General features: G+C 33.4%; 4 protein-coding genes across 6 annotated transcripts; all 4 read left to right on the plus strand.

Annotated features, from left to right (window-relative positions):
- The first annotated feature begins 2,129 nt into the window (after window positions 1-2,129).
- On the plus strand, window positions 2,130-4,287 carry LOC107919037 (uncharacterized). 2 transcript variants are annotated; one of them, XM_016848571.2, is made up of 3 exons: window positions 2,264-2,801; window positions 2,969-3,046; window positions 3,759-4,287. In XM_016848571.2, the coding sequence occupies exons 1-3, from the start codon at window positions 2,376-2,378 to the stop codon at window positions 3,762-3,764; spliced, it is 510 nt and encodes a 169-aa protein (XP_016704060.1). In that variant the 5' UTR covers window positions 2,264-2,375; the 3' UTR covers window positions 3,765-4,287. The 2 variants fall into 2 exon arrangements, with proteins under 2 accessions (XP_016704059.1, XP_016704060.1); XM_016848570.2 differs by lacking the exon at window positions 3,759-4,287 and having other exon boundaries at window positions 2,130-2,801; window positions 2,969-3,241.
- Window positions 4,288-5,017: 730 nt separating this feature from the next.
- LOC107919956 (26S proteasome non-ATPase regulatory subunit 11 homolog) lies at window positions 5,018-7,830 on the plus strand. Its single transcript, XM_016849408.2, has 2 exons — window positions 5,018-5,171; window positions 6,288-7,830. The coding sequence occupies exon 2, from the start codon at window positions 6,312-6,314 to the stop codon at window positions 7,578-7,580; it is 1,269 nt and encodes a 422-aa protein (XP_016704897.2). The 5' UTR covers window positions 5,018-5,171; window positions 6,288-6,311; the 3' UTR covers window positions 7,581-7,830.
- A 231-nt stretch (window positions 7,831-8,061) lies between these two features.
- LOC107919957 (vesicle transport v-SNARE 12) lies at window positions 8,062-10,364 on the plus strand. Its single transcript, XM_016849409.2, has 5 exons — window positions 8,062-8,565; window positions 8,663-8,721; window positions 8,800-8,976; window positions 9,570-9,740; window positions 10,085-10,364. The coding sequence occupies exons 1-5, from the start codon at window positions 8,469-8,471 to the stop codon at window positions 10,238-10,240; spliced, it is 660 nt and encodes a 219-aa protein (XP_016704898.1). The 5' UTR covers window positions 8,062-8,468; the 3' UTR covers window positions 10,241-10,364.
- Window positions 10,365-17,424: 7,060 nt separating this feature from the next.
- LOC107920388 (integrin-linked protein kinase 1) lies at window positions 17,425-22,461 on the plus strand. 2 transcript variants are annotated; one of them, XM_016850090.2, is made up of 12 exons: window positions 17,425-17,543; window positions 17,664-17,988; window positions 18,106-18,180; window positions 18,801-18,917; window positions 19,808-19,902; window positions 20,261-20,381; window positions 20,494-20,573; window positions 20,850-20,909; window positions 21,178-21,299; window positions 21,384-21,469; window positions 21,559-21,674; window positions 21,940-22,461. In XM_016850090.2, exons 2-12 carry the CDS (start codon window positions 17,674-17,676, stop codon window positions 22,064-22,066), a joined length of 1,314 nt encoding a protein of 437 aa, XP_016705579.1. In that variant the 5' UTR covers window positions 17,425-17,543; window positions 17,664-17,673; the 3' UTR covers window positions 22,067-22,461. The 2 variants fall into 2 exon arrangements, with proteins under 2 accessions (XP_016705579.1, XP_016705578.1); XM_016850089.2 differs by having other exon boundaries at window positions 17,432-17,543; window positions 17,659-17,988.
- The last annotated feature ends 473 nt before the right edge of the window (window positions 22,462-22,934 follow it).

The following is a 22,934-nucleotide window of genomic DNA, read 5'->3' on the forward strand; positions in this document are numbered from 1 at the left end:
AACAAATATTTGAATTAATCCACAATGATTTTCTCACATCAATTAAATTTGTTATATGATTATGTTCAAAAAGTAACTTGTATATTAACTTAAGATTGTAAAGATGTACAATTTATAATCTTTTTTCCTCGTTACATTGTAGGTATAGCTTTAATGCCTCTGTAGTGTAATAACATGAGGAAAAAGCTTATTTATCACTTATGTGTTACATTTAGACATAAAACAAAGAATAATTAATATAAATGTAAACTTTAAATTATAAAGACGAGTAAAAACTCTTTTAAAAATAAGACCTCTTCAAAATAAGCGTAACCTTTTTATTCTCTTTGCTAAACATAAGTCATGGGAGCAGTTAAATATTACTAATTGAATTATTTTATTGCTAACTTATATACTAAAATATGTGGTAAAAACAATACTCCTGCCTATCGTAACACAAATTTATTTATATTTGGCTTGAAATAATATTAATACTAAAATATAATATTGATGAAAAAATAAACTTTGAAAAATATTTATATCAAAAGAAAATATAAATATTTACATAGTGACACTATACATGTATGAACTGTTAAAAAAGAAAAAGGAAAATATAATATGCAAAGTAAAATTTGCAGATTGAGAATAAAACCAGGAAAAAAAAAACTTACTTTAGCACAATGATTCGAAGTTATAAAGATTAAGATTTTGTGTTACTCCTCCTAAAATTATTATCTTTACAATTTATACCGAAGTACTATCTTTATGAATTCAATGTACTAACAATTATTGGTGATTTATAGTGTTTATATTTAATAAGAGATTAAAATAAAACTTTTTTACTCATAGTGCAAAAACCCTTGATATACAGGTTGCAGTTTCAAACTAAAAAAAAAAAAATTTGTAACTATCTAAAATTTGGATTTGCTAAACATTTTTTAATAAAATTTATTAAGCTGCCTAGACCTATAAAAATATAATCTACTTAAAAAATATAAGATTAGTAGAAAGTGGCAAGTAAAATCGAATTCACGTAAACCGCTGATAATTTTATATTTTTAATAAAAATAAAAATAAAAATAAAGGAGGTTTGAAATTAAAAACTAAAATTAAAACAAAATAAAGGGAGATTGTAAAAGAAAGGTAAATCAATGGTAAAAAAACTCTAGTCAAAAGTAAAATTGTTGTTTGATTCATAGATGCAATCATCGATGCAATGATAACTTCATGCCTTTAATAAACTAGTTCTAGTTGTTAACAAAATGCTGGACAACCAATTTCACCTTACTTGTTCAATAACTTAGAGACAACTTATTTGCAATTACTTCCTTAATTAATAAACAACCTTGTAACTCAACCCCTAATATTTAACTTACCAACAACATTAATAACTAGAGAAACTTAATCCCCTAACCCACAAACCCACCTCAACGGGGTTCATTTAAGCTAGATTGCACATCCACACCACATGTAAATTACGATATAAACGAATTATACAGTTTGCACTGGTATTAGAATGAATTAAATAATTACAGATTTAATTATCCTAATTGAGCCATTTTAAGCTTTAAATAAACACATAAAATAAAGAAAACAAAATAAAACTAAGAAGGACTAGGTCTACATCTCTAAGTTTTAACCTAATAATGTCTATTTACTGGGCAAAAAAAAACATAAATGTTTAAAACACAAAGTGCCCTAAATCATATAAAATAGAATTCTTTAAGATATTTTGATAATTTTCGCGTCAAACTTCCATGCCATTTTTGGATATCTTCTTAACATTTTTGGGCTTCATCCATGGAATAGCTAAATTTTTTAGTTCTCTTTGAATCCGTATATTATGGCCCAAAAAGATCTATAGTTAAGTTATGGTCGAAATATTGAAATTACACTGTGTTAAAAATTTAAATAAAAAAAATTGTTAAAAATAAACTTTAAACTCTTTTTTTTAATTATTTCGTAAATCAATAATAAATAAAATATAAAGATAAATAATATAATTCAAGAAAAAAATATCACAAATAATTGAGAAATTATGCAGTTATCAATTTAAAAAAAAGTATATGATTTAACTGAATTGAATTTTAATTTCTTAAACAAAATTGCAACTTATATTATATTGAAGTTCCCAACTTTAAAACCTTTTTAAATGTTACTTTTTAAGAAAAATCATTTATAGCAATTATGAGAAAAAAAAATTCATGCCAATGAGATTGAGGGGTTGGCACACAATAATCTCCCAATGGAAGACCCAAACGAAGTAGACCTAAGCAACAATCCTAATCGGTTCCCACTTTCTCAAGCCCTTCTTCAGAGATATTTTATTTGCCATTATCCAAAGTAGATATTTTAAGCCAATATATACAATTAGAGGACCAATCTTTAGAGATAAAATGGATGAAGGCGAAACATGGGGTGGCTACAACGACTGGGAGCAAGTCAAAGTCCAAACACATTCAAGCTCAATCCATCATCAGTCCACACCACCAGCTGAACCAGACATTGTTCATCGAGGACTCGAAATGTCATCGGGTGATGAAGCAGAGGTTAATTCATCAGTCGCCTCTAACAATGGGGATGAACCTAATTCAGGGCCTTTGAAGAAAGCTAACGAGTTTGGTCGAATCCTGAGTAATGGGGTTGTAAAAGTTGCTGCTAGACTTGGATATTATTTGGGGATTTGGCCTTTTGGGGCAATTACTGGTATTTTAGCCGCTTTGTTGGTGCCATATGTGTATGCTACAATGAGGAAATGGCGTGCAAGAGTCAAGGAAGAGAAGAAGGATCCCTTGATTCTTTTGATTCAAGAGAAAGACCAGGTCAATTTCTAATGTTCTTTTATCTTTCTTTCATGATCTCGTAGTCGAGGTGTCTCACATGGATATATATATATGTATATCCGATATGAGTTCATACCCATACATATATCCACAAACATAAAACTAATTCTAGATTTCTTTTTCTTTTTCCAATTTTAATGGTGCAGATGATCAACAAGCTGCTTATTCAAATTGCTCATATGAAAGAGCTGATATCTACACAACGCAGGGTTCCAGTGCTTCGAGTCAGTTGACTGACCATTTTTATCAACATGGAATCATTTCCACTCATGATTTCCTTTGCAAGTTTTAGTCAGTTTATGAATTTTACAGTACCCTTTTGTATATGCAACAGAAAACATATATATATATCTCGATATACTACTCCCATTTTTGTACAATTAGACGCCTATTAATATTTACTCTTTTTTTTTTGGTTTATGTTTTTAAAATTATAAACTCTACAATTATGCTAGTTTTTACCCATCATGACTTATTTCAACTTTCAATTTTATATATAAAAAAAATCATTGTAATATTCTTTTTATTTTTCTGTCTTTTTTAATTTTTAATTTTGTATTATTTATCAAATAATCTCAAAATAAATGAAAAATTAACAAATATTAACTTTGCAATTCATGTGTATGTCATCGTGATTTAAAAATTAAAAAACTATTATGGAGAAAAGAATTTGTTTTTGAAGGTTTTTATAAATAAATAAAAAATAAAAATTTATCTTTTATATTAAAAGAGGGGGCTTGTGTTTCAACCCGTTTTGAACCCTTAGGATCCGAAATTCTTTCAATGATGGTGTAATTGAATTTTTTAAAAAATCTTTTTCAGTTTGTTTCCTGTGCGATTTGATACTCAGTACAATTTTAATTAATTCAATTTGATCCTGATCTAATTTCAAATGCATTCAATTTGATCACTTCTATTTCCTTTTTTTTTATGTAGGTCTAAATCTAAATGTTTATGCTTGTTATAGAATATATCACGACCCGGCCAGCGATTCAGTCAGTTGACTCGAATCAGTTCATAATCTAGTATGTTGACCCGAATCCGCTTACCACTCTCCAATAATTCGCCAACTTATTGGCTCCCTGCCTCTCTACAACAACTCGGCACGTTGTGGTACGATCTCGTATACCGCAAGATTGCAGCAAGAATATCTCTAAGGATACATGTCAAGCCTAAGGGAGGTAACATGTCATTATGCATGTCACCTAATTACCCCCTAGCACATCACATCAAGTAGTCGTACCTTATAAATATGGAGAATGACCTTATGGAACCGAAAAAAGGACCATCAATAATGCTATAGGATGTTAATTATTAATGCTACTATATATGTTTGATTTTTGGTTTAGTCAAATTAATTAAATTCACTGTGTAAAAAAAAACTTTTAACTATTTAATGAACATTTTATATGTCTTTTTACGTTGATATGATAGAGATATCTGATCGGTTCAAATTTTTACATTTATGATAAGTATAATTATATCGATAAATTCAACAGTTAGATCATTAAAATATTAATTGTATAAAAAGTTACGAAACAATATAAAACTACTCTAATTTTACACTGGTGTAAGTGGATCACTCCCTATTAAAATTAAGGTTTTTAAAGTTATTTTTATCTTTCAAATATCATTTATGAACAATTTTAGTTAATAGATCAATATTTAAATAATTACAATTTTATAAAATAAACCAGCAACCAGTGTATAAATTAGTTTTAAATAACATATTTTTATAATGCATATTAAAATACTTAGAAAAAATAATAATTTAAATAATTAAAAATATTGCTAACACATACCATTGAACAATTTATTCAATCATTTAACAAAATTACATGTAATCAATCCGTACACGGGAGGGGTAAAAAACTAATGTATATATATAAAAGAAAAAAGTGAATTTCATAATAACAATAATTTTCCAACATCATAACAGTTTTTTAACAATATAAATTTCATGAACTAATACCATGTGCTGTTTTGTTATTACTTTAAATTTTAAATAAATTCAAAATAAGCTCTTTTTTGGTGTAAATCAAAATTTAAATTTTTATGTCTAAAAGCAAAAGTTATTTATATTTTTTACTTTAAAAAAAAAGCAAAAAAAAAATCACTAATAAGATTTTCGATTAGGAAATGGCCCAAATCACTTGAAAGCCCAAAATTACAAAGCAAAGTCCATCTACGGTCAATGAAGTTTCTTGCAGCATAACTCGGGCGACTCTTATCGGGTCGGATCCGACCCAAACATGAACTAGTTAAAGCCTAAAGGGCACAATCTGAGTTGAACAGGAAGCGTGTAACTCGGGGAAAGATCGATTCATCAGTCTTCTTCTCTGAGTAGAGGTATGATTTTCAAAGTTTACTTTAGGGTTTTGAATTTTGTTAGTCTAAACTTTGATTTGTTTCTTTTCCCCGGTATGATTCAAGATATACGTGCTAATTTTCTTTAACAACGTAATTTTCGTTGTGAATTGGTTCTTTTTATGCTTATTCTTTGAAATCTTCTTTTATTTGATTTTGATGTGTTATGTGCTCAAGGCAGTCCCGCCGCCGCCATTGATTTGTCATCAGATCATCTGAGTAAAAAACTTTTGAGCACCTTTTTACTTATGAATACTCTATTAGGTGACTTAGCCTTTTCTTTCCCTTGTTAGCAAGAGATGGAACCTTATATAGCTAATAATTGCAATTTCAAGTATGGTTAGATATCCGCGTTCCTCGAAGCAATTATCACGCTTTCAATTTTTTCGTCACAAGATTGAAAATTTCAAGGGTTGCGGATGCTCATTATCACTTGGTTTTGATGTCACATGACTGTTTATTCCATGGAAACTAATTGACATTCCATAGTTATTTGAGGTTTAATGAAATGAAACTTCAGTGGGTAACTGTAGGTCACATAAAAAGAACCCTAATATCCTTTTCTCTTGTGCTCTTGCAATATGTTGAAACCTTTAGCAATAACAAGCTTTGTAGTTGTGGATTCGTAGAATTTCTGGCGTTTTTCCATAGATTTGTATAATCTGCACCTCTTCTCAGTAGATCTCTGAAATGGCACATGGATATGGATGATGGACAATGATTTGTGGTAAAACATGTTTAAAGGGGACTGAACAATTGAACTCTTTATTCTCATAATTTTTTATAAAAGGTTGTATGGCCTGTGAAGGTCGGAGTTGGCTTGTAAGAATAGTTCTGGTTGCGTAAAAAAATTGAGTTGTTTGATGGTGTTATTCTTTTTATTGAGTGATGGTAATCTAATTTGTTGCTATTAAATTCCATTGTCTGTTGTTTGTTGAGTTTGTCCGATTTGAGATTTACTAGCTAGAATGGCTGCAATCCATTTTGTCGAAGTAGCTAGAAACTTCTAGGGTTTTTAACCTTTGTACCCCTTTTTGTACTGGAATTTAATTATTTATGTGAGTTCGTCTATGTCAAACTGAATTGTTGATTTTGCAGGTTTTGGATTTGTAAGCATTTACAATGTCTTCGTCCTATCTCCCAGCAACCACTGACTCAATTGCTCTGGCCTTAGAAGCCAAAACACCATCTGAAGCCATCTCAATCCTTTACCGTGTACTAGAAAATCCTGCATCTGCTCCCGATGCTCTACGGATTAAAGAGCAGGCCATAACAAATCTATCTGATCTTCTTAGACAAGAGAACCGAGCAGAGGAGCTCAGAAGCCTTCTGACCCAACTGAGGCCCTTTTTTGCACTAATTCCAAAGGCAAAAACTGCTAAAATTGTCCGTGGTATAATTGATGATGTAGCTAAGATACCAGGAACATCAGATCTCCAGATTTCTCTTTGCAAAGAAGTGGTGCAGTGGACTCGTGCTGAGAAGCGAACTTTCCTTCGCCAACGAGTTGAGGCAAAGCTTGCGGCACTTTTGATGGAGAACAAGGAGTACTCTGAAGCACTGAATCTCCTTTCTGGTCTAATCAAGGAGGTCAGAAGGTTGGATGACAAGCTTCTTCTAGTCGACATAGACTTGTTAGAGAGTAAGCTTCATTTCTCTCTTCGAAACCTGCCGAAAGCAAAGGCATCTCTAACAGCTGCAAGGACAGCGGCAAATGCAATTTATGTGCCACCAGCACAACAAGGTAATATAGATTTGCAAAGCGGAATCCTCCATGCAGAGGAAAAGGATTACAAAACTGGTTATAGCTACTTCTTTGAAGCATTTGAAGCATTCAATGCCCTAGAAGATCCCCGTGCTGTATTTAGCCTCAAGTATATGTTGTTGTGCAAGATAATGGTGAGCCAGGCCGATGATGTTGCTAGTATAATATCATCCAAGGCAGGGCTACAGTATGTGGGGCCTGAACTTGATGCTATGAAAGCTGTTGCTGATGCCCATGCCAAACGTTCCCTGAAGCTTTTCGAGATTGCTCTTCGTGATTTCAAGGCTCAACTAGAGGAAGACCCAATTGTTCACAGGCACCTTTCTTCCCTATATGACACTCTATTGGAGCAGAACCTGTGCCGATTGATTGAGCCTTTCTCAAGGGTTGAGATTGCACATATTGCTGAACTGATTGAGTTGCCTGTAGACCATGTGGAGAAGAAACTTTCTCAGATGATTCTTGATAAGAAGTTTGCAGGGACGCTGGATCAGGGTGCTGGATGCCTTGTCATCTTTGACGATCCCAAGACCGATGCCATTTTCCCTGCAACATTGGAGACCATCTCTAACATTGGCAAGGTTGTAGATAGCCTCTATGTGAGGTCTGCTAAGATAATGGCATAAGAGTCAAGATTTACCGATGCTTATATACAGCTTGCAACTCGGTTCTAGCGAAAAACAAGTGTTCAGTTACACTGGATGTTCACATGTTTTAATGTTTCAGCTTTTAATTTAATGGTATTGCGGCACAACATTTGGTTCAAAATATGGAGTTGATTCAGACAATCTTGTGTTTGCTCACCATATGCTTGTCTACTGTTTGACTTTTCAATTATTGTTCGTTTGCTTATAATTGATGGCCTAGTTTTCTTTATTTCATAAACGATATAGAATCCTATTTATTTCGGATCACTGAATTTTTAGTATTTATGAATATACCTTTTTTCCATATATTCATTCTTCTTAGCAAATGCCAACTTATTTTGATTTTTCCTTTTAGGGGATCTTTTTAATATTAAATTGATAAATTTAATTCCTACATAATTATTTTTTGGAGTTGAACTGCAAGTGAAATAAATCATTTTTATTTCATTTTTTTAAGTGTAAATAATAACTCTATTACAATTTAGCTTTATTTAACAGTATTTTACATCTAATACTATGCACTAAATTGATCTAATCTCGGACTTGGCATAGCCGGTGCTTCCATGAATTAGCAAGGAGTAACACGCAGCGTTTTGGGTAGAAGAGACGACCAACAAGGCAACTACAACTAACAAAACACGAGACAGAATCTAGCTGTCCGAAGGAAGCTTTGCTATATCTTTGTCCAGTTTTACGGGTCCTCGCCGAAGAAAAAGTCAATTGAATCCTCTTACTTTACTCTTATGAAGAGTTGAGTAAAATTTAGATTATTTTACCAAACCCCCAACTTCCACAACAGTTTTCTTCAATCAGATCTAAATCTTTTTCTCTTTGGTGATCTAATCTTTGGCTGAAAATTTTGTGAAGATGAGTGAGGTTTTCGAAGGTTATGAACGACAGTACTGCGAACTCTCTGCCAATCTTTCCCGAAAATGCAATTCTGCTTCTGCTATTACAGATTCAGGTACTTTCCTAACATGGATCAATCCATTTCAATCCCCCCCCCGGGGCCACCACCAAAAAAAGTATATAATTTTTTATGGTGTGAAAACCTTTTGCAGAACAGAAGAGACAGAAATTTTCGGATATCAATTCTGGGATCGATGAGGCTGATGTCCTGGTACTATGTTGTCTAAAGATTTTGGTTTTGTTTATGTGGGTTTGTTGTTTGATATGGATTTGTCTTTTCTATGGGTAGATTCGGAAAATGGACCTGGAAGCAAGGAGTTTGCAACCAGGGGTTAAGGCTTCTCTTCTTGCTAAATTAAGGGAATACAAAGCTGATCTGAACAAATTGAAGAAGGAATTCAAGAGAATTTCTTCACCTAATGCTCATGATGAGTTGTTAGAATCAGGGATTGCTGATATACACTCGGTAATTTCTGGATCTTTCTATGACATGATTTAGGATGTTTGAGGGATGACCACTTGATTTATAACTCTATGCGTCTACTTTAACTTTGTCATCTAACTTGCTTGGAGAGACTTTATGTGAAGTCATTGCCTATGTTACTTGCATTACATATGTATATGTTCGATACAAGTATGTTCAATTTTTTCTATGTTTTTGTATGCATTTGGAGGATCTTTGAAAAGTTCATATGTGTTAGGCACGAGTATCGAATACGTATACTTCAAAAAACATTGAAGAGTCAGAGAGCAAGAACAACATAGTCTGTTGTTATTTGTTGAAGTTATAATAATAATAATCAAGTATTACATCCATGTATAAAAAATCCTTGAATAAATCAAATAAACAAGCCTGAACATAACTGGACAACTCCAATACGAAGTTAGACCGAACCCACACTTGGTGAAACGTGAGCTTGGTAGTAACTCAAAATTCTCAAAGTTCTGGAACCTCCTTCTTAGCATTAAGCCAGAGTCTTTATTGACATGCATGCTTGTTTTTGACTGTTAAACAACTTGGTGAAGAATTTCTGTGTTGAGTCGTGACCCATGGTGCAGGTTTCTGCTGAGCAAAGGGATCGATTGTCAATGTCAGTGGAGAGACTAAATCAGTCAAGTGAGAGAATTAAGGAGAGTAGAAGAACTGTTCTGGAAACAGAAGAGCTCGGTATCTCGATACTTGAAGATTTGCATCAACAGCGACAAACTCTTTTACATGCCCACAACAAGGTGCTGTTTCTCATCGAAATGCTCATGCTTATTTCTCGATCGCATATTGTTCTTTTTCACTGAACCTTGATTTCCCTCTAATCTCTTTATTGTGTCAATTGGGTACATATTACATGTTTAGCTAGTTTCTCATGCATAATGGAGTTTTTTTAGAAATGGCAACAGGTTGGGGTGGGTAGACTTTTTACTCGTTCCGCTCCTGATCTAACCTTCAAATATTCCACCCCATACCTGTTTAGAACTTGAACTTCACTTGAGCTCAAAACTGTCTGATTCGGATTATTTTACTTACCAACTATATATATGAGCTTATTGAATTTATGTGTTTGTTTGTTGTTTTGAAGCTTTATGATGTGGATAGCGCCATTGACAAGAGCAAGAAAGTTTTAACAACCATGTCAAGAAGGATTACCAAGAACAAATGGATCGTTATCTCGATAATCGTAGCACTTGTCCTTGCAATCATCTTAATCCTGTATTACAAGATTTCACATGGCTGATGAAATCTTTTGAACCATTAATGGTCTGCAATTTGTATATGTTGATCCGCATTTGATACTTCCATCTTTAAATAATGTTTTAACACTTTGAACTGATATATGTTATATGTATATTTGCTCTTTACGTTTCTGTTTGTTGTATGTTGTAAATACATCAAGTGAAACTGTTGTCTGCATTTATTTTTCCGAGTCTCCTTTTGATGGTATCTTAAAGAATAATGCTCTCTCACTAAAAGTTTTGTGTTTGGATACTTTTTTTACAATTTTAACCTCGTGTAACTGTCACGGGTTAGAACTTTAATCTCACAATTCGTGCGGTCTTAGGCGATTTTGTCGCTTTAAATACGTCTAAGTCAGGCCTAGCTAGAGGTGTGCATGGCTTGGCACGAAGGTCCGCCCGAAATTTGGGAGTGTTTGGGTAAAAATACAGGCCCGAAAAATGGGCTTGGGTAAAAAAAGTAGGCCCGTTTAAAAAACGGGCCGGGTCTCGGGTTCGAGCTCGACTCAGCCCGGCCTGAATTCACTACATGATAAAATTTTTTTTAATATTGTTTCCTTATTGTTTTCTCCCTATTTTGTTACTATTTTACTATTATGTTATTACTATTTTGTTGTTATTGTTTGGATATTGTATAAAATTTATTTTATTGTTAATTTTTTTATTATTTTAAATACATTTGTTAATTTTGTTATTATTTTAGAAGTATTTGCTTGTTAAGTTGCATCTATTTTAGTGTTATTTAAGTATACATATTTTTTAAAATTTATTTTCAATATGTTGAGAAATATTTATTTTGATATTTTTAGTATTTTTGATAGTTTATATATATATTAAAATTATATAAAAAATAATATAAAAATTAATATGGGCGGGTTGGGTCGGGCTCGGGTTTTAACATTTTATTCGAGTCGGGCTTGGGCAAAATTTTAGGCCCATTTTTCGGGCCGGGCTAGGTCTGGGCTTAGCAAACGGGCTTAAATTTTTAGTTGGGCCCGGCCTGAACCGGCCCATGCACACCTCTAAGCCTAGCCCTTGAAAGGTGAGAATTTTCTCGAAAATTTTTTAAGGCAATGGAAAAAATATAGTGGAAGCAACTCAAACTGAAAAAAGTAACAAAATTGTTGGAAATCCACAAAAAAAAACAATGTACACTATGTGTTTGAGTAAATGCTCCATATATAATCTTTAACTCAAGAAAAACTGAAAACAATAGAATTATACTTGTCCATGGGTAGGGCCACTCCGCCGGAAGGCCTGCCCAAAAAATGGGTGGGTTTGGGTAAAAATATAGACCCGAAAAATGGGCTTGGGCTAAAAAATAAGACCTGTTTAGAAAACGGGCTGGGTCTCGAGTAAGGCTTTTTTTGTTATTTTCTTGTTTTTCACTATTTTGCTACCATTTCACAATTATATTATTACTATTTTGTTGTTATTGTTTGGATATTGTATAACTCTTGTTTTATTGTTATTTTTGCTACTATTTTTCACATTTGCTTGTTAAGTTACATTTATTTTAGTGTTATTTAAGTATACATATTTTTTTAATTTATTTTTAATTTGTTGGGAAATATTTATTTTAATATTTTTTATGTATTATATATATTCAAAAAACTTATATAAACAAATGAATATGGGCGGGCCGGACTCAGATTTTAATATTTTTATCTAGGTTGGGCTCGAGCCTAAATTTTTTGTTGAGTCTAGCCTTGCCTATGGACACCTCTAAATGGGATGAATACAAATAAAAAAAAGGGGAAACCTTTATTTATAGTTGACTTCTCTCAAAATCAATGGTACAAATTGAGTTACATTGACGATCAATATTAAAGTCTATATACAATTGAGAGCCTTATGAGATTTAAATTCTATACAATCTTATCCCTTTAGGATTTACCCTATTTACCCTGGTAACTTTAGTTTGATTGGAATGTTTCAACGGGCTGCCAAGGCTTCAAGTAAATGGGCTTCTCTATGGATTTCACGAATCGAATCAGTTCATATGGGTCAAATGGGGCGTTTTGTGTGCAATGGTCATGGGCTTTGATTTGCGACCTGTGGCTTTCTCCCCTACCCATTCTCACAACGCCTTCATTGCATCCTCGGAATGATATTTACTTGACTTGCCTTGGAACTTTCTTGATGCCTCGGTCGATTCCTAACTAGCCTCTCTGTCAGGCGATCCTGCCACTCGAAACACTTGCCTCCACTTCCATCGTCTTCTAACTCGAATCATTTCTCTTATTTCTAGTACATCTCGTTTGCAAGAGTCCACCGATCTTACTTGCCCACATTGTGACTTGACCTGATCAAGATCCCTTTGATTCAAACAAATAGGATTTGGCACATCCACTTTGAGCATCGGGTTAACTTTGAGTCTCGCTACTAACTTTAGTTTGTAAACCTCTTGGTCTACTCGCTTTAGAATTTTAAAAGGGCTCCTATGTCTTTGCCAAGCCAACAAGTCAGAATGAAAAACACTACCAATGTGTTTGAAACATACCTTACTAGTTGCATTTACTCGTCTCAGCTATCCAGTTTGCATCACCACTTTTCCCCTAAAGTCCGATGCACAACCCTCTCTCTCTTAAGTGGTAGCTTCGCTGATGACTCAACAAACTTCAATCAATTTGTTACCCTCTAACATTTCCAATGTGGTCTCCTTAGCACTCTATTGATCTACCGAGCCAATGTTCTTTCCCTTATGAACATCCTCAGCGAATTGGATTGCTGACAATACATTTGTTTCGCCCATCATGTCTTGACTTTTCGGCACAACTCATTATTGTTTTCGAGTATCTAGGATGCACATACAGTCGGCAAAAGGAACTAAAAGAGCATTAATCTTGTCAAGGAAATTAAGGCAAGAAAAAAGTTGTAATCATCCAAGTGAATTACCTCGAAGTCTTCCTTTATTTTCAATTGACCGATTTGTAGCTCAACTCCTTATGCTACTCCCACAGTTGAGGCCTCTTTGGATTTAGCAGCCTTGATCTTCTTAGTTGGCTCACTAACTGAGAAACCAAGTTTACCCTCAATTTTTTTAATATAAACAAGTCTAATGCCTCCGTATTAATAAGAGCACTCTTATTCTGACTTGCGATGTTGATATCCATATACATAAACCTTTTCTGCTTGCAATCTCTCTTCGCTTTCGCAGAATTGAGTATCATTAACCCAAACTTCAATACCTTACTCTCAACAAGCTCTGCTTCTTTTTTATTAGTTACGAATATATTGGATCGCTTTGGACAGTCTCGCATCCTATGCGGACCACAACACAAGAAGCACTTTGCTAGATTATTCTCATTCTCTTTAACTCTCTTGGTTTCGACAAAATGCACAATCGAACTGAGTCTTATTGATGTTTTATCTGACTCATCATCCCCATTAATAACAAATAATACGGATCGTTTCAGACAATCCCTCAAATATGCGAACCTTCGCAAAGGAAGCACCTCATTGGCTTTTTTAGTTTACTATTGGACTTCCACTTCCCATTCAATAGTTTCCCATTGCCACCACTGTCGTTGCTATTCTCGACCGACCTTTATTCATTTCTCCCACCATTGCCTCTTTCTTTGGGATCGAAAGACTCGAACTTGTTTCTCTTCGGAACAAGCTCAAATAAGGACTTCGTTATAGTCATAGCTTTGGAAAGTTCTTGAACCCCTCAACATTGCAGCTCTTACTTCACCCATGGCTTTAGCCTATCCATGAATGAGAAAACGCCTTCATCTCACCCAAATCAGAAATGTAAAACATGACTTCACTAAACTCCCGCACATACTTCTTTACTATGCGCTGTTGCGTAAGCTGGCGCAACTTAGCCTGGGCCTCATCCTCGGTATACTCTAGGTAAAATTGTGCCTTGAATTCTCCATGAAACTCATCCCAAGTCTCAATAGTAGTACCACATCGTCTCTCATTTGTGGACCACAATGCCACAATAACAAAGCAATATCAGTAAAATACATGACAGTAGTATTTACCTTAGTAGCATCATCCATGATGCCTTTGACACAGAAGTATTGCTCTATTCCCCACAAGAAGTTGTTCATATCCTTTGTGGACCTCGTCCCATTGGACTATTTCAACTTCTGGACATCTACCTTAGGCATAAGTGTCGCAACTAACACCCCATTACCTAAAGCAAGTTTGCAAATATTGAGCTCCTCAATCTATTCCTTCAAGACTGACACCATATCCTTGAAAGCATCATTCTTCTTAGTTAGTTCACCCACAACGATATTCAGGACCCATTGTATCACATCTATATTGTCACTAAGGACTTCTGTCACTTGGTCCTTGAACTGATCCTGCCTCGATTCCAGCTTTTTGTACGCCCATCAACTTCTTCGAGGGTCTCCTTCACATCACCTATAGAGCTCTCAAGTTTGGCCACCCTACCATCTAAAGTTGACAACATATCCCTCGATCGACTTACTTTCTTAGCCTTCCTACAAGTGTTCATTAGCTTTTGCTCGTCTACTCCTTTCAACATATTAATCGACACCTTAGAAGCTTTAGCTCTTATACTAACTGTCACAGGGCTAGAACTTTAGTCTTGTAAATTGTGCAGCCTTGGGCAATTTCTTCGCTTCAAATGCACCTAAGTCAGCCTAACTCTCGAAAGATGAGAATTCTCCCAAAATTCTTTAAGGCACTAGAAAAAATATAGTGGAAGTAACTCGAACTGAAAAAAGCAACAAAAGTGTTGGAAAGCCACAAGAAAACAATGCACACCAAGTGTTTGAGTAAATGCTATAAATATATATTTTAACTCAAGAATAACTGAATATAATGGGATGAATACAAATGAAGAGGGATGCCTCTATTTATAGTTGAGCTCCCCCAAAATCAATGGTATAGATTGAGTTACATCGACGATTAAGATTAAAGCCTATCTACAATTGAGAATCCTAAGAAATTTAAACTCTATACAATCTTATCTTTTATGATTTACCCTATTTACCTTAGTGACTCTAGTTTAACTGGAGTGTTTCATCGAGCTACCAATGCTTTAGGTAGATGGGCTTCTCTATGGGTTCCACAAATTGGACCAATTCATGTGGGTCAAATGAGCTCCATTTAATAAATTGACCTCTATGGGATGTTCTGTATGCAATGATCATGAGCTTTGATTCGTAGACTGTGACATAAGAGACAACATATTTTATCATTATAAAATTAATATTAATTAAAAATAGTTATCTTATTAAATAATATTAAATAATATTTGATAGTCTTTATTTTTAATTTCTATTAATAAATATAAATTTTAATAACTTTTGATTATTTATTAAATTTATAAAAAAATTATACACATTTTAATCTTTAAATCTAACCTTCTTAATTTTCATTTTCTTTTCTCACTATAAATTCTCAATTGTTGTATTTGAAACTAAACTCATTTTCGCCATTGATTTCAACCTCATTGTTACAGTATTTAATCTGATCGATACTATTGTTTTTAAACTCATTGGAACAAATCTCACGATGCATCCAAAGAACGCTTAAGGTTTGATAAGAAATTTCTTCCCTTATTGTTTGAATAACACCCATTTATTTCCATTTTTCTTTATTTATTTGTTTGTATTTTAATCAATTACTTTTCCATTAAATATTTCCAAACAACAGCAATTAATTATTTCAAAATAAATGAATTAAATTTAAGTTTAAAATATTTTATTTAGCTTGAAGTTAGAATTATTCATAAATATGATCAATTCGGATCATATATACTAAGTCAAGTAAGTCACTCAAATTTTGGACCCATCTATCTAAAATAAAATATAATTTAATTTTTTATAATAATTTAATGTAGTTTTAAATTAATTAAATTTTCATTATTTTTTAGTAATTTAATTTTTATAATAATTTAATGCAGCTTTAAATTAATTAAGTTTTCATTATTTTGTAATTAAAATGAAATAAAAAAATTTAAAAAGAAAATAAAGACAAAAAATAAAAGTAATTATATTTTTATTTAAAATTTACTTAGCAAATAAATTTGACGGATTTATGTGATTTTTTCTCAAACTAGAAGGAATAACTAGGTATTTTTTAAATATTTTAAAAATATTATTGATAAACAATTTTCGCCTCCCGAAATTGGAAGGCTCATTATTTCAATTAGTCTCCATGTTCTTCGGATGGATCTTTTAGTTGTTGAGAGGGTTGCCCAAAAGTAGTATGTAAGGCATACCCAGTAAAACTTACAAGTAAACCAAATATAGAGATTGCGACTAAGGTTGCTGTCTCCATTATTATATAATTTCAATATCACAATGGGTCTATGATAAGATTGTTTATTTACAACGGAATAATATACAAAGTCAACTGAGTATAAAATAAGATTTATGGCTACACAAACTATTGAGAGAAACAAACAGATGGAATAAATCCTACATTTATTTATTTATTTTTAAATATTATTGATAAACCATAATAAAACAATAATGAAGAAACATAAAAAAGGGGGCATATGTATATACTAGTTTTGAATGTAACTAATTTTATGTGTTTAAATGTAATCTTATGATTTTTTTAAAAAGGTAAATTATTGTCACTTTAAAATGAAGTTTGTTTTATTTAGGTCATTTTAAAATTTTTTCTTAATTTAATTATCCTAAATAAGATAATTGTGTGAATTAGTTATTATCATTAAAATTTTTGTTTGCTTTTAATGAATTATTGACGTGGCATATTGAGTTATTAACATGTGACTTTTTTTGTTGACTTTTGACTAAATTTTAAGGATTTTCTTATAATTAGTCTAAAACTTTTTCCCCTTAAACTTTAGTTAAAAATCAATAAAAAGTACCATATGTCAGTCAATCAATGAGCTAATGTGCCATGTAATAATCCGTTAAAAAGAAAAAAAATGTTAACAACAGTGAATAATTCGCACAATCATTTTATTTAAACTTTATTGAGTGGTCCTTAAAATTTAATCAAAAGTCAATAAAAAATACTACATATCAACCAATCAATAGACTAATGTGCCATGTAGCAATCCCTTAAAAATAGATGAAAACATTATCAACAACAAATAATTAGTATAATTATATTATTTAAAGTGATTATATTAAAAAAATTAAAATAATCAAAATAAAACAAATTAGGAAAAGAAATTGTAATTTACCATTTGAAATATATTTTTAATGAAAATATCTTAAAAGCCACAACAAGTGACACAGAACTGTCGGACCAAAATAAAAAAAACCCTTAAATCTCGTAAACAAGCCGAAGCAGACGCCGACGCGGCTCACGCGCTCCGTCACCGACAGCATCTCCCTTCAAGTAGTAGTCCCACAATTTATATATTCTAATTGCATTTCATTTGTGATTTCTGCGGATTTCGATTCCAGCGATATATATAAAAACATTTCGAGGTCTATATATATATATAAAAAAGAACAGATCGTTGACTATGAGCTCAGACACATGCGGCGGAGGGTCGCCGGCACAGGGATCTAATGAGAAAGGTAGCTCGACATCGTCGGTGGACAAGCAAAGGGAGAAGGCGAGGGTGAGTAGGACTTCGCTGATCCTATGGCATGCTCATCAGAACGATGCCGCCGCTGTCCGTAAGCTTCTCGAGGAGGATCGCTCTTTGGTTCAGGCTAGGGACTATGACAACCGTACTCCTCTCCACGTTGCTTCGCTCCACGGTTGGATCGACGTTGCCAAGTGTCTCATCGATTATGGCGCCGATGTCAACGCCCAAGATCGGTGGAAGAATACGGTACTACTTCAACTTTTTGTTTTTTTGTCTCATTTTATCTGTTTTTAGGTTTTTACTGTTTTCATGGTCTTCTTTTTCCGGATTTAATTTAAAAGTTTCTTTTCCCGATAATTGTAGCCTTTAGCTGATGCAGAAGGAGCTAAGAAGCATAATATGATTGAGTTATTGAAATCACATGGAGGATTATCTTATGTAAGTCAGCTTTTTTATTTTGCAATTTTTCATTTCTCGAGTATTTTGTTAGTTATTTTCCTCCAATATTTAGTCTAATTTTAGAGTTCTTGAGATGTCTGTTCTTCGAGTTGCATTCCTTCATTGAGACAAGCCTTAACAGTATGGTGATGAATGATTAGTTTCTGAAAATACCACTTTTAGTATATTATTTAGTCCAAGGAAGGAGTCCAAATTTTAGATATTCAGACTTACTTGAAATTTTGGATGGCCTTTAACTTTCCAGCAGCTTTCTCTAGTTTCTATTAATCCATCTTTAAGATATTCTTTGTTTGAATGCCAAAAAGACATCCTTACTGTCATTCATTTGAAGTTCGCTGACCTTGTCTAAGGTATATCATAATGATGGCTGTTTGGTCACAATGTTATGTGATGTTTAAACTTTACAGTACCTCATGAACAATTTCCTTAAGACTACGATGCACACTGGTTTCGGCTCTTAATTCTTGTTTGTTATCTCATTTGGTCTGATTATACTGGAGCTGGTTAAACAAGTTCAATTGATTAAACACTTCTAGACCTTCTCAGGTTTGCATTTTAACTGCTTTTATGGGCTGAAGTTGAACTTTTCATTATTGCAGGGCCAAAATGGAAGCCATTTTGAATCAAAGCCTGTTCCACCCCCTCTACCAAACAAGTGTGACTGGGAAATTGACCCTTCTGAGCTGGACTTCTCAAATTCCAATATCATAGGGAAGGTGTGCTTTCAATTTCTTAATGTTCCTAATTTCAGAGCTGCACTTGCTTGCCATGCAATCAAGCTGTTTAAAGTGCAAAACCATATTGAGAAAATTTTTTGCTTCAAATTTTGCTTGATGTACCTGTCTTGATTTTAGTCTTTGCTTGATAAGAAGGATGGAAATATTTATCCAACGTTTAGGTTCATAACCACCTTCCACCATTTAGCTTAACCATTGAATTAAAAAATATTTCTTCCTCTTTCTGATGATCCCAACCAAGCAAAGCCTTAATTCACTTATTGTGAATAGGATCCAGTGTCTTCTATTGTTTTGTTTGGAAGTGCTTGTAATTGTTAATCAAATCAGAGACTGCTGCTTATCAGGGATTTAGATGCGTGGTGTTTTCCAAAATAGTGTAATAAAGATTCTCTAATGACTAGCATTATGATAATCACCACTTTGGCAAGATTGTAATCATTTGATGGAATGGAGATTTAATCTGTCTGAATTTAATGGTCATCATTGACAATTACATCAACATCGGCCCTAATCAGGACATGTTCTTTGGAAGTATGATCCGATCTCTCTAGGTTTGGAGATGACTGAATGTACAGATCCTTTTTTGCTTGCTTGAAAAGTTAGAAAGGTTGGTTATAATTAAATTGGTATTTCAGAATATGCTTCTGTGGGCGAACCTAAGTTTGAGTTAGCTGTTAAACGACTTTATGGGTTTTCATTGTTAGTGTGTCCCTTTGATGTGTAAGTTCCATCTGGCAGTTCGGAACTTGAATTTATATACGAGCTGCTAATATTCTGGGCATCAGCAGTTCAACATGCAAGTAAACTTGATTCATCTTCCTTGTGTTATCCGATATATGTGCTTTTACTGACTAATCTCATACTGCCAGGGTTCATTTGGTGAAATTTTAAAAGCCAGTTGGCGAGGAACACCTGTTGCTGTCAAACGCATTCTTCCATCACTTTCAGATGACAGATTAGTGATGTACGGCCTCTATGTTTTGAATATATATATAGTTAGCATCGAGGCCCTTTCCCATGAATGTTTGCTTTCTTTGTTGTGTGCCATATGCTCAAAATTATGTTCTCAATTGACAATGAATAGTGACTGAAGGAAAACATAAAATTGACATGATTTATCCAAGAAGGCATGAAACATTTTCTCTGATGGCTCATAGTTCATACCTCTCCTCGGTGTAATTTGGTTAAAATTTTGAAGTTGCTTCCACATGTTATAGGGTTAATCTGACACTTGTCATAGCTATGATTAATTTCTTCTCAATCTTGTTTTTTATTGTATTAAGAATGCAATTCTTTGTGTGGGTTCTGCTGTTCTGATTCAGTCAGGATTTCCGGCATGAAGTGAAGTTGCTTGTAAAGCTCCGCCATCCTAATATTGTTCAATTTCTCGGAGCTGTCACTGACAGGAAGCCTCTTATGTTAATTACTGAGTATTTAAGGGGGGTATGTGAATGCGCATATGTTGTTTTCCCCGATAGTTTAGTTCTATCTGTAGAATATTTTATTAGAAATCTTAAATTTTACTTTAATTACTTATAATTATGTGCTATTACAGGGTGATCTTCATCAGCATCTCAAGGAAAAGGGTGCACTTCATCCATCAACTGCCATCAACTTTGCTTTGGACATCGCTAGGTATATGAAAATTCTTCTATTCTAAGTTGTATTGTCGGTGCAGCACTCCATGTCATGTTCATGGTATCCAAGTAAAACTTGGAGAAAAAGAGCATACAATAAATCACGTTTTCTTAATTAGGATAAAATCATTAATTTTCTTTGGTTTTGAACAACTTCTCTTGCTTCTGACAAGGAGCTACTTTGCAGAATATGTATTAGCTACATGACTGCATTGAATTTTCTCTCATATGTATGCTATTTTGCTAATCTGGATTTTATAAATTTTGTTGCCAGGGGTATGGCTTATCTTCACACTGAGCCAAATGTGATTATTCATCGGGACCTAAAACCGAGGTGAGTCAGTTGCTATTTCAGTTTTGCTGTGCAAAGGATCCTGTTTTTGTTCTTATTGTTTCAAGGCTCTATGCATTTACATTGAATGCACGCATATGTTGTATAAATTACTTTCTTGAATTTTGAATGTTTAATGCACTTGTTTTAATATCTGAAAACACAATATTTTCTGATTAATCTGGTCGATTACTTTTCTTTTTTGCTTCAATGATTGAAAATTTTGAATTACATCGACTTTTTCATGTTAAAATTCATTTCTTTTTATCAGGAATGTGCTTTTGGTCAACTCTAGTGCAGACCATTTGAAAGTCGGAGACTTTGGACTGAGCAAGCTCATCAAAGTTCAAAATTCTCATGATGTCTACAAAATGACTGGCGAGACAGGGAGCTGTGAGTGTCACTTATAGATTTCCTTTGGATAAAATATGATCCTCAGATTCTTACTTTCTTTTACATTACCTGGAATTGGAATAGATCGTTATATGGCTCCTGAAGTTTTCAAGCACCAGAAATATGATAAAAAGGTTGATGTTTTCTCCTTTGCGATGATACTTTATCAGGTAGTCTTCCTCCTCACTTGTGATGAAGTTGATCATGAAGTATTCTTGAGAATACTTATAATAATGCATGTTATTTTTACTTGGACTAGATGCTTGAAGGAGATCCACCTTTGTCAAATTATGAACCTTATGAAGCAGCTAAGTATGTTGCAGACGGACACCGTCCTATTTTTCGGTCAAAATCATACCTCCCTGAACTAAGAGAGTAAGCCATCCATAGAATTTTCTACTTCACTAAAAACCTTTTGCAGTTTATCTACATGTTCATGTTCCAACCATAACTCGAGTTTTAAAACAATAAGTTGGTTAATATAAACTATCATGTCTGCATGAAGATCTGCATATTGCTACTATTTATTTATTACTAATTAGCATCTTGACAGCTACCACACATTGAAGTACTTGTGTTTGACGCATACCCGAGCATAGATATCTTTTCTTATTGTTTTTTTTTCTTGAATCTCTCTTAGCTTAACAAGCCAGTGTTGGGCTGCTGACATGGGCCAAAGACCTTCATTCTTGGATATTCTCAAGAGGCTGGAAAAGATCAAGGAAAATGTACCTTCAGATCATACTTGGAATATATTCAGCACATGACATTGGAAGATTCCATGAAACTAATACGGATGGTATACATCCCCTTTCATCCGCTCACATCCAGCTTGGCCATTCCTGCAGATGGTATTGTGAATACACTCAGTAAGTAGTTTTGTGATGATAGATTTTTTCCTTGACCGGATTTCGTCTATTTGTTCCGGAATTCAACCATGAACTAGGTGTGTCTTTATTTCGACTATTACTTCTCACTTGGATTGGAATTATATAAAAATGTTTACTCATCTTGCAGAGATTTATTTTTCAACCTTCAATTGTAATTCCTTATAATCAATATTGATTATAAGAAGTAATAATAGACAATAAAATCCTACGATGTATTGTCTGTATGAAAATTGTTGGACAAAGCAAATTCTAATTGCATAAAGTTAGTTATATATGTAAGTTTTTTTTTTATATATATATTTTGCACTTAATTAATTATACTCACTTGATAAAGGTATATATATTAGGGATAAGAACACTTCGATAAAGATGCCTAAAATTTAGGATCTTATTCAGCGTAACGTAGCTTCGATCTTTGGGTGTCTGATACTGTATGTGTTAGATGCGAGCATGTTCAAATTTTTTAGGGTTTTTTCCTCCATTGTAGGAGCTTGTTTAGCAAGCATCCCATGTGAATTAATACTCATTTTGGCATAGATATATTTGTCATTAGGATTCGAATTGAATTCGAGTGTGAGTGCTAAAAACACAAATGTATATCTCTAATATATGGTATATACAACTTTTTAACCTTCTTTTTTTCAGAGGATCAGTGAACTCGAGGAAAGAAACCCGAAGAGAATATAAGGTTTAAGAATTATTGACCAACAAAACATAAGGTACGGTTAATGTCGTTTACGGAAAT

This window comes from Gossypium hirsutum, chromosome A12 (assembly GCF_007990345.1).
Source record: "Gossypium hirsutum isolate 1008001.06 chromosome A12, Gossypium_hirsutum_v2.1, whole genome shotgun sequence".
Classification (NCBI taxonomy): Eukaryota; Viridiplantae; Streptophyta; class Magnoliopsida; order Malvales; family Malvaceae; genus Gossypium; species Gossypium hirsutum.

What these genes read in the sequence shown, in the direction of transcription:
- LOC107919957 (XM_016849409.2), top strand. Translation starts at nt 8,469, where the DNA reads ATGAGTGAGGTTTTCGAAGGTTATGAACGACAGTACTGCGAACTCTCT. An exon ending in TCGATGAGGCTGATGTCCTG is followed by an intron (nt 8,722 to 8,799) that starts GTACTATGTTGT and finishes TTCTATGGGTAG; the next exon opens with ATTCGGAAAATGGACCTGGA. An exon ending in GGATTGCTGATATACACTCG is followed by an intron (nt 8,977 to 9,569) that starts GTAATTTCTGGA and finishes CCCATGGTGCAG; the next exon opens with GTTTCTGCTGAGCAAAGGGA.
- LOC107919956 (XM_016849408.2), top strand. Translation starts at nt 6,312, where the DNA reads ATGTCTTCGTCCTATCTCCCAGCAACCACTGACTCAATTGCTCTGGCC.
- LOC107919037 (XM_016848570.2), top strand. Translation starts at nt 2,376, where the DNA reads ATGGATGAAGGCGAAACATGGGGTGGCTACAACGACTGGGAGCAAGTC. An exon ending in TGATTCAAGAGAAAGACCAG is followed by an intron (nt 2,802 to 2,968) that starts GTCAATTTCTAA and finishes TTAATGGTGCAG; the next exon opens with ATGATCAACAAGCTGCTTAT.
- LOC107920388 (XM_016850090.2), top strand. Translation starts at nt 17,674, where the DNA reads ATGAGCTCAGACACATGCGGCGGAGGGTCGCCGGCACAGGGATCTAAT. An exon ending in GACTGGCGAGACAGGGAGCT is followed by an intron (nt 21,300 to 21,383) that starts GTGAGTGTCACT and finishes GAATTGGAATAG; the next exon opens with ATCGTTATATGGCTCCTGAA. An exon ending in TACCTCCCTGAACTAAGAGA is followed by an intron (nt 21,675 to 21,939) that starts GTAAGCCATCCA and finishes AATCTCTCTTAG; the next exon opens with CTTAACAAGCCAGTGTTGGG.